The 13,382-nt window shown below is 39.5% G+C and overlaps 1 protein-coding gene across 4 annotated transcripts in view; it reads left to right on the top strand.

Annotated features, from left to right (window-relative positions):
* Positions 1 to 13,382, top strand: part of TMEM132C (transmembrane protein 132C) — a 204,188-nt gene that overhangs the window by 169,495 nt on the left and 21,311 nt on the right. For all 4 annotated transcript variants that reach the window (XM_062631606.1, XM_062631607.1, XM_062631608.1 and 1 more), the window contains one exon: positions 5,490 to 5,633. In XM_062631606.1, the coding sequence (XP_062487590.1) occupies positions 5,490 to 5,633 (144 nt within the window). The remainder of the gene's footprint in view (positions 1 to 5,489; positions 5,634 to 13,382) is intronic.

The following is a 13,382-nucleotide window of genomic DNA, read 5'->3' as shown; positions in this document are numbered from 1 at the left end:
TAGTGCTGATTTGAGCTAGTACACAATATATTGTCTGGTCTGGGAAAGAGTAGATGTTTTGTTAGTGGGTAATGAAAATGCTATGTTGAGTAAAGACATTTACTCAGTTCTGCTTGTGAGATCTAGCTTGATGTTAAAACTTACCAGGAAACTTTTAAAGTAATTTCTTACACAATTCAATGGATTGTTTTTGAATATCTTCTTTGATTAAAGCCTATGTCTAACTTCTAAAGTTTTCCTCAAACCATTAGAAGAACAAGAAAAAAGGTTCTTTAGTGCTACTGTTTGCTAGTTAAATATGTTTAAATAGTAGTTATTTCCTTCATATGCTTTATTCATTGAAGGGATGCCCTGATAACAAGAGAGAACCATTCTAATCAGGAGTAGGTAGGCCTTCATACAAAAAACCCAACTCTCTGCAATATCAGAGTCAGATGTTGTTGGAATTTGGTCATTATGCTGCAGAGACAGTTTGAGGCTTCCACAGACGTTCAGACCTCAAATCTCCCTTTTATATCAATCAGAATTGTATGTATCGTTCTTCATTTTGACTCTGAAATGGCAGCCCTTGCTTTTTTACAGTTTGTAATATGCTTACAGAAACTTCTTTCCCACTTCGATACTGATGCTTATCACTCATCCTTTTTCTGGTTTTGGTGGCTTTTTTCAATTTACACTGCTTTCCCCATTTTTTAATCTTTTGGAAGCAAGTCCAAGCGTTGCTATCAGATGCTTTCAGTCTTTTGTCACACAAAATAGGTTTGATTTTGAAACTTGAGTTGCTGCTTGCACAGAAAGTAGATTAGCTCTTGGGGGATTTTAAAAATTAAAGAACATGGAAATGGCCGAGATAGTATGATTTTGAAAAGCATCTGCATTTTAAATGAGTTCTTAGTCTCTCCAAATGTTTCTTAGTAATCTTGTTTGTATACTCCCAAATTAGCTTGCAAACAGAATACTATATTGTGTTTAAAAATAGAACATAAATATCACCACCTATATCAGCTGTTGCGTTTCCTGTTCTAATGTGAGAACAACTGTTTTCTTAATGTTGCTTGACATATCCTTAATGATTCAACTATTATTTCTGCTTATCAGTGGATAATCAAGGGTATTCCAGGAAGTGGAGAATGCAAGGGAAATGGGTTCAGTGCTGGATCAGAGCCCTCTTGTCTGTGGTGCACGTTCAGAGAGCTCAGCATTGCAGAGCAGATGGACAGAGTTCTATTTAAGCTTCTTTTATTTTTGACTTTCAGTTCAGCTTTTGAGGAGTCCTGAACCATGGATGCTTTCATACATTATTTAGAGTTTTCTGCCTAACAGCTTGTGTATGGGTGCAGACAATGGGTCAATTCTGTGTTACATTAAAGCCTTTGGCTTTATTGCAGCAATATAAAGGAAACACAGAGGAGGCAGAAGTTGTGCCATAAGGCTATTCCATATACAGGGATATAGGGGACGCATTTTTCTATTTTAGTTCTAATCAAAAAGACAGTAGAATCAGGACTTGGTTCTTTCACTTTTTTTTTTAACTATCACGGTTGAATTGCATGGGGCACTTAGAGACTGAGTAAGGGAAGTGGCAGACTTGGAGGTTGCTTTTAACATAGTGTGCGATATATTAATTGCTTATACTTCAGTATTTCTTAATCTCTGTAGTACTAATGAGTTATGAGCACTTTCAGTGGAGATGAAATATGAAGCTTTCCATCTCTGCTCAAAGCTGTAGCTGAGTGGCTACTGGTGGCTTCCCAGTGCTGAGGATCCCTAATAACTGTGATGGTGCTAGCTATGAGGCCATAGGATAACATCCACAATGTTTCCATCTCCTTTGTGCACATCACGAGTTTGAAATTCCTGAAGTTCATGTTGGGCTACAGAGAAGGGATGTAAAATTACAGTAGCCCTTAATCATGACAGACGATGCCTTTTACAATATTGAGGGAGATGCATTCTGAAGTAATTAATTGAAATAAATTCATTCAAATGCACAGTACTTCCTTTAATGAAACCATTAGCAAGGGGCAGAGGATTGAGGTTTCTAATTGCTGATAATGTGCCAGTAGGCAAATTTTCTGTCTTCTCTCCAGAAGGGTCTTGGGAAATTTGAAAAGGTTTCTTAACCTTTTTAATAATGGCTTTATATCAAAGCCACTTAGAATTCAGATACAGCAATAATGACCTACTGGAAAGAGAGAAACAGAAGTGAGAGACTGTTACTTAACAATTGGTACATCAGCTTTGCTCTATGTAGTGCAGAAAACAGGAATATCAGTGACATTTGCCTGCCAGGCTTTTCCATTTTGAAGATACAGATAATTTTGTCCAGTGAAGAAGGATCATTTTATTTGGGATGAGAGAAGCAGGACAGGGTTGTTTCAAATACAAGATACATAGGTTATTGTGTTATCACTCAGTTTTGGAGAAAAATGAGACTGATATAAAGGGATGGAGGGAACCACAAGAGGTCATCTGCTCCCTTTCCTCTTTTTCGTGACTCAACCTGTGTTATTTCTGAACCATGTCTATAACTAATTCTTCAAAGATATTAGGTTAGTCTGTGCATTTTCTTCTGCCACAGACAGCCTATTTTTGTCAAGTCTCTACCATTTTTATAATAAAGATTGCCTTAATGTCAAACAAATCTTCTTGCAGTTTAAGCCCATTACCTCAGGCCCTGTCCATGAACATGGAAAGTAATTGATTCTTCCTCATTTTTTGAAGACTTTTATGTATGTGGAGACAGTAATCATCTTCCCCCATGATGTTTTCTAAGCTAAACAATCCCTATTCTTTCAGTCATTCCTCATAGATCTTATTTTCTAGTCTTTGATTTATTCTCCTTGTTCTTTTTTAATTCTTTTCACTTGAGAAAGTTTTTCTTGGCAGTAGAGTGCTCAGAATCAGTCTTTTAGCTGCGGCCTTGCTAGTGCTGAGTAGGAGCACCTCACATCTTACAGGTGATGCTCCTCTTTATACAATTTGTCACAGGAGGATTCTTTGGTTGATTTGGTTTTGGGTTTTGATCACAGCAGCATGCAACTGCTCACTTATGTTGACTTTGTGATCTATTACAGGTCCCAAATGCTTATCTGAGAGCCACTTTTCCTGTTGAATCTTTTCTGTCCTGTATTTATCAGATCAGCTGTTCCTACAGAAACAAAGCAATCTGCATTTAACTTTATTGCATCCCATGTTTTTAAACCCTATCTCCAGTACCAGATTTTAATCCTCTGGTGCTCTTGTGGTGCAGGCTAAGAGCTTAGCTGCAGTCTTGGAGCAGCAAACATGATTTAGATGATGCTGCTGGCAGACTTGCCATCGCCCAGGGTGATGCCAGAGCACCATGAGCAGCTGGTCTTATCCTGGTGATACACAGGGCTGGGAAATCCGGAGCACAGGATCATCATGCATGCCAGAGTGCCTTGTGGTCTTCTCTGCTGGGCTTCCCACTTGTCTTCTCTTCTGTATTGCTTAATATTTCACTTCATGTTGAAGCCACTGATTTCTCAGCACTGCAGACATGAGCAAAGCTGAGCTGGAGGGAATTCTAGTGACTCCGAGGCAGTCTGTTGAAAGCTAAACCTGGATGATGAATTTATTCAGCTGCTTGTGACACAGAAGTTCCACCTCATTGCATAATCAGGTCTCTGGTTTTATCCTCTTGGCAGTGGTACAGGGCTTGTTTCTGTTTTTGTGTGTATACGGTTTGCTAATTTGTCTTGAACTTAATAAATTAGCATTAAATTCAGATATAGGTAAATCTCCATGCCACAAGGTAGGTTTTATATCAGAAACTTGTTTCTATTTATAGGATTTCTCTTCCTCTGCACCTGTCCCTTTAAATAAGATTTCTCTATCAGTAATACGTATCAGTTGCTAAGGAAAAACTGAATCTGAATAGAATCGTTTCAAAGCACAGCTAAGATAGCCTGAAAAGCTGCCCTGTCACTTCCACAAACTTCCTTGCTGCTCCTTTGCCCTTGAGTCCTTAGTTCGCAGTGTTTAACACCCAGAGTCACAAAATACAAGGCTTAAAGGGATTGAGGCAGAAGATTAATTGAAAAGGACATACAGCACTTGCAGTAGCCAAATACACAACAGAAAATATCTTTAAACCTGCTTTTGGTGAACTTATGTGGGTTATTCAATGCTTATTGCTTTGGAAGTCTGCAGAGAGAAGAGTAGTTGGGTTTGTGATTGAGTTCATTTCACAAATGTTGAGACCTGGTTCTTTGCATCAGTTTCTGGGCTTATCAAAATGCCAATACATGGAAATAAATACTGGTGGAACAAGCTCCAAAAGCCATGCATTTCACTGCAGTACCCTTGCTCAGAAATGCCATGTACCTGGCAGGATTTGTGTCAGGGGTGGCTGGTGGTAGTCTCCACCTTTGAAAGTGAGGAGTTCCCAAGAATGGCCTTAGGCTTTCCAATTTCCAATAAATCTGGCTCTGATTTACTATGTTGGGTAGCTTTGCTTTCATGCGTGCCATAGGATTTATTTAGAGTTCTCACTTCTCTAACAGGTTTGGAGGTTTTTTTAGGTTTGGTGGGATTTCTTATGAGAGCTGTAGGAGAACTTGGGGAAGACCAAGTTTCCACATGAAAAGAAAATCTGACCAAGATTTTGAACTCACTAAGTTTTAATTGAAAACAGTATCCACAGCATCCATCCCTCATTTTGTTGCTGTTGGCATCAGTGGCTGCAGTCCTCATGGCTTTGGTGCTGAGGATTTTGCTGAATATTTTATACACTTTATAGAATTGGAAGTTGGAGTAAACAGCAAAGTTCTTCCTGCATTGGAATCTTGGGAATACAGCTATGCTGAAACAGTTCAGGAGTTAGAAGAGTTAGCTTAGTTGATGATGCGTTGAAGGGTTTTTATATGCCATGGCCCAAGTTTAAACTTCAGATTTCCTTGTTATTTTCCCTGCAGTTAATAGCATCGCTAACTCCTTCTGGACTCCTTACACTGCTTCATTGGCCATATCAAAGGAAATTAAACAATCTTGAAACAGTTCCAGATATGGAGTTCACAGAGAGGCTTCATTTTTACAGTGGGCTTAGATTCAAAGAGCAATATTACTTTCGAGGCTTTTGTATCGTGTCCCAAACATTGCCAATCAAATCCAGTTTTGTAAACACTCCAAATTCATGTTTTGGAAGGAAATATTGGGAAAAGTCCTACATACTTAAAATGTAGAAGCTACCTGTGCTGTGTGCCTGCCTGGACTGAGTTTAGTTGCAGTCACTTTGCTCACTATTTAACAGTGTGCAATGCAGCTGTGTTTATGTAGCAGATAAAACAGGTTGGGGTTACTACAGTTTACCAAGTTGCACCTATTTGAAGATGAGATTAGATCATTAGCTGCTGAGAAATAATGCATCTTTCTTGAGTATAAGTTCCAGCTGAAGAGCTGACACTTGCCTTTTGGAAATCTCTTTGGCCATCTCTGATCAGTGCTGTGCTTTGTTTTGTGTACAGGACACGGAAATCCTGAACACTGCGATTCTCACAGGGAAAACAGTGGCAGTACCCGTCAAAGTGGTCTCCATTGAGGAGAACAGTGCTGTGACAGACATCTCTGAATCAGTTGAGTGCAAATCCCCTGATGAAGACGTCATTAAAGTAAGTTCATACCATCTATTGGCTTCTGAAATTTCATGTCTTTTTAGACACAAAAGGATAATAGCCTGGGAACAACCACTAATTCAGTGCCTGCAAATTAATTACACTACTGTTTCAAAAAGAGAGGGGTTTTTATGAAGAGAGTTAGGTGCAACAGTACAGCCACCCCACTGAGTTTCAGTAGAATTTATTTTTTGTGTTTATTTTTTGTCTCCTAATTCTAAATTTTGGTAATGTCACCTCCAGTCTTCTGTGCACAGAGTTAATTCATTGCAAAAACAGCTCTGCTGTTAGTTCTGCCTCTCCAGATGTTTCTTATCACCTTTCCAGCTGTGATTATCACCTCCACAGCTGCAGCAGTGGAATGGATTGGATGAGTGTTCCCCAGCAACTGCAATGCAAAGTCATCCTGGTTGACTTCACATTCTGCTGAGAGCTGTTTTGAATTAACAACTTGATTCTGCACAGAAGTGGCTAGAAAGCATTCACGTGGCCGGTCCATCAATTCAGCACCAGCAGCTTAATGTTGCATAGTAACAAACACCAGTGGAGTAGTATTGTCTTAAGGCAACACAGCTCCTTTTCTGCTATGACTGTGTAGTCAAAGACCTCAAGGAAATTCACAGTTTTGCAGGAAATCAGTACAAAGACAATGTTCTTCATGAATCCCCTTGCACTTTTCACACAGGACTTCCATGATACGTGGTCTTTGAGCAAGGATGATTTTACCCTTGGTCTATAAGCTCTTTTGTATAGGGATTTTATTACATTTTTTTACAGCATATAGTGCAGTGGGCTTTGTGATGATATTTTTTAGGTGTCTTTAATATGCTATCAGCTCTCTTGACGTCTAGTATGCAAATACTATTGCAGCAGTGTTATGTATTACAGTCAGTTCGGTTTGTAGGTTCATGGAAAGCAATCAAACTCTGGTCAGTTTGCAGGATCTAACAGTTTGCTGCACTAATGTAGAGTTTATGTAGAAGCATTTTTTATACCAGTAACCAAGTAGGTGGGAAAAATAGTCATACTTTGAACTAATGAAGCCATTATAGAAGACTTTTACAGAAAGCTTTCTGCTTTCAGTGGGTCCTTCAGAGCCAAACAAATCTCTCCAGTTTGCTGGAGCTTGAAGTGCTCCCATCTATCAGCTGCTTTACGGAGCTTTTCATCTCAAACAATTCCCGTTAACCTTTTTCCTAAGGTAGCCACCTAACTACAAATCAAAGCAGAAGCTGAAATTTAGGTTAAGGATCATCCTGATTGTAACGTTATTGGAAACCACCTTCCCGAGGAAGAAAAACTTCAAGATAGCATTCACAAGTTAAAAAAAATAAATACAGAAAAGAGCTACTGTGCTCATCCAGATTAGCCATCTTGCTTAAACAGCTTACAGAAATTCACCAAATAATTCCAGCCCCATGGGGATTTATTCTTTCCAACAGTGAAAATGACCAGCATTAAGTTCTTCCATTCAGGGGGAAAAATATATATCTGGTGGGCATTTGTTACATGTTACCAGATGATGCGTGGAAAACGACAGCACAGTGATTTCCCAAATAAAAATCCCTCAGCAAAAGTGGCTCCTGGGTTTTATAGCTCTGGAGCATATTGATCAAGGAGAAGTGAAATTCCCAAACCTTACAAAGAAAGAGAGCGTTCATGCAGTAATTGAGGTACAGCCTGGACTATTCCAGTTCTCCAACAGTTTGTTTGGAAGGAATGTTTTCTTGAAGCCCTGTGTCCTTTGATTAGCACTTGGGACCCTGCTGTGCTCTTCTCTTATTTTCTACAGAAATAATTTATCTCTGCTAAACAGGTTTCTTAAAATGGAGCCTTTTTGCACTAGTGGAATGCTTTTAAGTGGCTTCTAGAAGCCTCCCTGTCTAGCCACTCTGAAGTGGAAGTGAAACAAATAACTGGAGGCTGACACGCAGTGTTTATTGGAATCAGACAGAGAAATTTTTCAGGTGTCATTTCTTTCTCTTCAGCAATGTTTTGAAATTGCTCAGATAAATAGAGGAACTATCTTCTGTGTATTTAGAACTATATGCAGAATCTCTAGAGGAGTGCATCTGTGATGTGACTGCTAACTGCTATAAAACATACAGCTACTTAAAAAATAGAGTTCAATAAAATGCTTTGAACAAAAAGGTTGTATCATCTCATCATGAAGGAAAAAGGGCTTTTTTTCATCTAGAATGTTCACATTTCCAGGAGATTTCTTTACATGGGGAAATGAAGTTTGGGGTTCAAGTCAAATTGAGATGTTCATAGTGGTTTTGATTTTATAAAGCACTCAGAAAGCCTCAGATGGAACACAAAGGCCTTTCATCCTTAATTCGTTTTGAAATTCCTCATCAAGCTTTTATGTTAAATTCTTTTAATATATATCATCGTCCTTTGTAAAACCTGTTTTAGAGACCTTGTTGGAAGTAACCTTTCTGGTTTTTGATCTGTTTGTTGGGGTTTTTTTTAAGTCCAGTCATCATAGATTATATCTGTTGGGAACAGATCATACTGTGTTAAACTAAGAATGTCCATATGTGTTTCCAGTTCATGTTCCCAAGCATAGCTGTCACAGCAGAACCAAAACATGTTTACAGGTATGAAAACCTGTACAATAATTTAAACCACAAACTAAAAAAATAAAGGAGTTATTGATGAGAGCTATTTAATATTTAGACTCATCACCTAGAGGTTCACACAGATATCTTTGTCAGATTTCAGTTGTGTGGAACTCCTGATAACTTGGGGTTCAGGCAAACATACTAGAATTAGGCTAGAAGTTGAAGATGATTGGTGCCTACTAGCACTTGGCTTGTCATATTTAGTCGAGTAAATAAGTGTCTATTTGTATAGCTCATGTAAAGAGCCTAAAGGTAGTGTTTCTGCCTAGCAGTTTGAATGGCCATTAGATAAAAGCTTATTTATATGAATTTTTAAAGTGCCTTGTTTGGCTGCAATTACATTGATCCCAGTAACAGAGCCCAGTGGAAATCTAAATCTAAGAAATATCTGCAAATAACATGTAATGGTTTCCCCAGTGGTAAGCACAGTCTTGAGGCAGCTGAGTGCATAGTTTGTGTCCTGTCTTAATCTGCTGACTACTACTCCTTTTACTTTTTTATTGTCTCATAGTTTCAGTGCTTTGTTTCCAAATTTACAGTTGATTTCGTGAACTTTAAAAGTCTTTGAATGCTCTAGACCTTCACACAGTGGTCCAACCTTTTAAGAACAGACACATAATTTATTATGGCACTAAAAATGAAACAACAGCCAAATTTTACTTTGCTAAGCTGGAATTTACCAATCGGATCCATATATCTGGATCCATTAATAGCAATTGCAGTTGCCCGCATAGGCTCCTTGTCACCTCCTGGAAGTTCAAGTGGAATGTGACTGCTTTTGCTGGTGCTTTTCTGCAGTTTGCTGAAGCACAAATGCAGCTCCAGCTTCCTGGGTTACGTGGCTTCTAGGACAGATGAGATTTCATGCTCTGAATAAGAGGACAGTTTTAGGAGACTTGCAATACCTTGTGAAGTTGCCAGTTGGAAAACTCTTGCTTATGAACTTGAGAATGACAGTCAGGAATCTTCAATGCTATGTGTATTTCAGAAGCTACTGTAAACATTTTGGGTTTGTATTTCATCATTCTTGTACTAGCTTTTATCCCCTTGCTACATGAGAGGATGCTGTATACATGATAGTGTGTTCTTTTTTGTATTGCTGTTATTTACGATTGGCAAATTAAAAGCTACATACTTAGTCTTAGTGTATTAGCCTTGACCCATACTCTAAAGGCCTCATTTACTAGCTTCTTTTCATTTTAAAATGCATTAACAGCTTTGAGATGCATTCAGATCAAAACATGGATTCAGATAACAGCAGTCTGCCCATGCAGCTGCTGTGGTTGTCACTGGAAACAGAACCTCAAATCTTACCTTTCAGATGTCCCTCAGTAGCTGTTAATGAACAGTGGGATCCTGGTTTCATTAGGACTGATGAGTAAAGGATGACATTAACCGTAGGTAAAGGCCACTGCAAGAATGGTAGGAATTTCTGTGAGGAGCTAAGGTCCAGGACAGAGTGTCACAGCTGACCCTGTCTTATCACAGGAACTTGAAACAAAATCCCAGATCAAAGCAACGGTGAACTGTTGGGGGCTGAAAATCTGCCTAGGGTGTTTTATGGTTGAACACTAGCTTAATAGCTAGAAAAGACTGGAACTACTGCTGGAATCAACACTTCCAAAGCAATAGTGATGGGACTTACAGATACCTGTCAAGGTTACAGATCTTGTTTAAAGAGCCAATCCAGTAATTACTTACACACATGCGTAACTTTACTGTGAATATGACTGATATCAGGGAACATGACCACATGATGGAATAGTCGTTTAGGATTTGCAGCTTTTCAGAGATTTTGCTATTTGTGGTGGAAGCACTTTATGAAATGAAATTAATTTTTAGTAAATAGACACATGCTCATGTTGAAATGTCTGATGTCCATTTGTGAATCTGTTCAGATGGAAGGTCAGTCTGGATGCTGTGTAACGTGATGCAGGAAAGTTGCAGTTTGCCAATAAGGGAGCTAACATATGGACATACAAGAGTTTAATAAATAGTTAAATACTAACAGTAGTAATTTCTTTTTGAAATTGCATTTCTAGAACTATATGACAATACCCTGTTTCCTAAGGAAAAGTAATCAGCACTTCATTATTTACATGCTACTTTGCTATTGTCTTAATATACCCAGTCTTACACAAATAGCTATGCTTCAACCTCTTTGGTTGTTTATTTAACCACAAAGAAATTTCACTGCTCTTCCTTGCTTTCCAATACTTGCAAAACTTAAAATGTGTCTTAAAATTGAATATAGAAGCACTGTTTTCTCTTTGATAGGCAGCATGCATAGGCTGAGTTATGCATTTTTCTGCTGGTAGGTTGAATACAGCTCCAAGCAGAGTTGCTGAGCTACAGGCAGCTATTAAAGAATCGAACTCTTGAGCCTCAGTTCTGCACTCATTAAAGTGCTGCCCTCACTAAAAGCCATCAGGAAAGCTCACCCTGAATTTTTAGTGGTATGGGGAGATTCCCTCAGGCTCCTTGATGTTTCATTATGGATATTCCAGGAAAAAAGCCTTATCAAAAATAAGATCTATGGATGCCCTTTTATCTTATTGTTTAGGCACCAAATAGAAAGATGATGACTCAAATCAGTGTATATACTTGGGCAACATGATCACTTGCTCTTTGGGTATAGGGCTGGATGCCAGACTTTGTAATTCAAAAACAGGTTTGCACCACCAAGGGAAACCATCCTGCCTGTCATTTGTATTAGCCCTGCCTGGAAAAGTGCAGCTATCCCTGCATAAGCCAGGCTGTTAGTGAGAGCAGAGGTCCCCATACTTTGTAAATACATTGACCTGAGTGGGGATCAGCTTCTCCCTGCAGCTGATGGACTGATGGGTGATAATACCCTGCTGCAGGACCAGTTTCTGCTACCTGATCTACTTACTGGAAGGGTTTAACTGGTCCCTGGATCCTTTTGAACTTTCCAAACATGCAACCAAGAGGGAATAAAACAGGTACCGAGGGGATGGTGAGATGGGGACAGGTGATGACAGAAACATCGGCATGATAGAAAGGTGTAAAGTGTTATGTTAAAGAAAGTGCTAGCACCAAAATGCATTGGTCTGTCAAAACCTGTATGAAGATGTATAGGAATCAGGGTGTGACTGTCCTTACCTGGTGTACTGCAGTGCTAAAGAATATGGAAATGCTTGAGATTGCTAAGGAAGGGCCTAAATATCTGGTATGTTGCTCTCCACAAGGCTAATAAAGATCTGGTCATTTTCTTCTCAAAAATAAGGTGTTACATGAGTTGTGCAGAGCTGATCTCATAGAGAATCAATGCTTCTGGTTGTGTCTAAGCTTGGTAGTAATTGTACTTGCTTCAGCAAAACATTGTAAGAGATATGGCCAAATATGAAAAGGACTCTCATAAGTGTCTGTCAGGAAAACTAAGTCTGCTTAAAACAAATCTTCCCATGGCATCTAAGGTTTCTTCCCCGTGCCTTTTTTACCAGCAGCATCTGGAGGTAGAAAATGATGTGGTGGTTTGTGATGAAGTGTGATACAGATGGTGATTTCAAGGGGAAGCAGGGTTTCAGAAGATCTCATCCCATTAGAAACCCTGGCATGCCACAGGGCACATTTCGTTTTCACTCATACCTTTCAACTCCTGCTGCATACGGCAGGGTAAGCGTCCAAACTTGCATCGCATTTCTGCACCTCAGCATGCACATATATTCTTTGTATGGTGCTTTACTGCAAAACCTTCAAAACTCAGAGGATTTAAGGCTTTGCATTATGCTTTTAGTGCCGGCTATAGGAGCAAATAAAAATAAGGGGCTGTCTAGAAAGATCTGGCTGTTTCTACCAGCTATTTTGATCAAAGGAGAAGACTAACTTCCACTAAAAAGCTCCTTTCAGTGAATACAATGCACTTGATTTATTGCTCATTTTTTGGCTTAGGTCGAATAAAACTCTATTTGGAGTTTGTTGTCTAGGTGCAACTGTTGTAGAGATGAGCATGCTGAATAATGAGGAACTGGATAAACTTCCAGTCAAAACCGGTCTCATTCTTAACGCGACCCCCATTGCAAAGCAAAGGGAGAAATGAGAAGTCACACTAGATGGGGTTTCCAGCAATCCAGAGCAGTCTAATAATAGACAGGCCATATTCTGTGCAGTCACTTCAATGTAATGCTCACTTCTGTGGTTTTATGGCAGTCCTGCAAGATTCACTGAGAGCATGAGGGGTCAATCTAAACAACAGCTGCTACTGCCAGTCCTCCTCCACTGTAGTATGCAGGCAGTTACTCATGGAGGGCTGATGCATCTTTCAGGTACTTCAGCCCACATGGTCAGAATTGTAGCAGTGCTCTCATTTTAATAAATAAAGCGGTGTGTAACTTTCTAGAAGGATTGTAGAAAAGTTGGACTACCTGTAAAGTGCCTGTGTGTTCATTCTGAGCTACGCTGCTTTTGGGTCCTGAGCCAGGGTGTCCTCACGGGGCTATAGGGACTCACCAGCAGGCTCAGAACAAGCGTAGGATCTCTGTCACATCTCCTCCATGGTGCAGACACCCCCAGGGCCACCACAAATGACCTTCCTGAAGTTTATATTCAGTAGCCGATGAACTGCAAACACAGTTCCTACTCACAGTACCCTAAATATAGCTTTGAAAGCCCTCAAAAGCAAAAGCTGTATCTCTGTGAGTCCAAACCCTGCAACTTGTTTCTGTGGTGGCTCCTCTTTCCTCTTCTGATTCTGTGGGTTCCTATGGTTTGTGTGAAACTGAAAAGCATTAAAAACTGAAAAGCATTAAAAACAGGAAGGAAAATCACAGCATGGCAATGACATCATGCTGCTGTTCTGAAGGCCTGTGACTTTGTAGGCTTTTCTTCAGGTAAATCTGTTACGTTACCTTCTGAATAGAATTGCAAATAGGAAGTCCACCTCATTGTACTCCTTCATAGTCTTGTGATTTACTGAGATCCATATACATCAGTAGAGAGGAAAAACTTCAGAGGAGCTTTAGGAAATAAAGCTTTAGTGCATGCTTCTGTCAGATGCAAATACAGCACATAGGCCAGTAATACATGGAGCTTTCTTGGAAGATGTATCATTAATGTATACCACTGCTTTCCAAGAAGTCAGCCTTTATGGAAATTGAAA

The sequence above is a fragment of the Pezoporus occidentalis genome, unplaced genomic scaffold (assembly GCF_034315485.1).
Source record: "Pezoporus occidentalis ecotype Australia unplaced genomic scaffold, CSIRO_AGI_Poc_V1 ctg37, whole genome shotgun sequence".
Lineage (NCBI taxonomy): Eukaryota > Metazoa > Chordata > Aves > Psittaciformes > Psittacidae > Pezoporus > Pezoporus occidentalis.
This window is presented reverse-complemented; position numbering and strand designations above follow the sequence as displayed.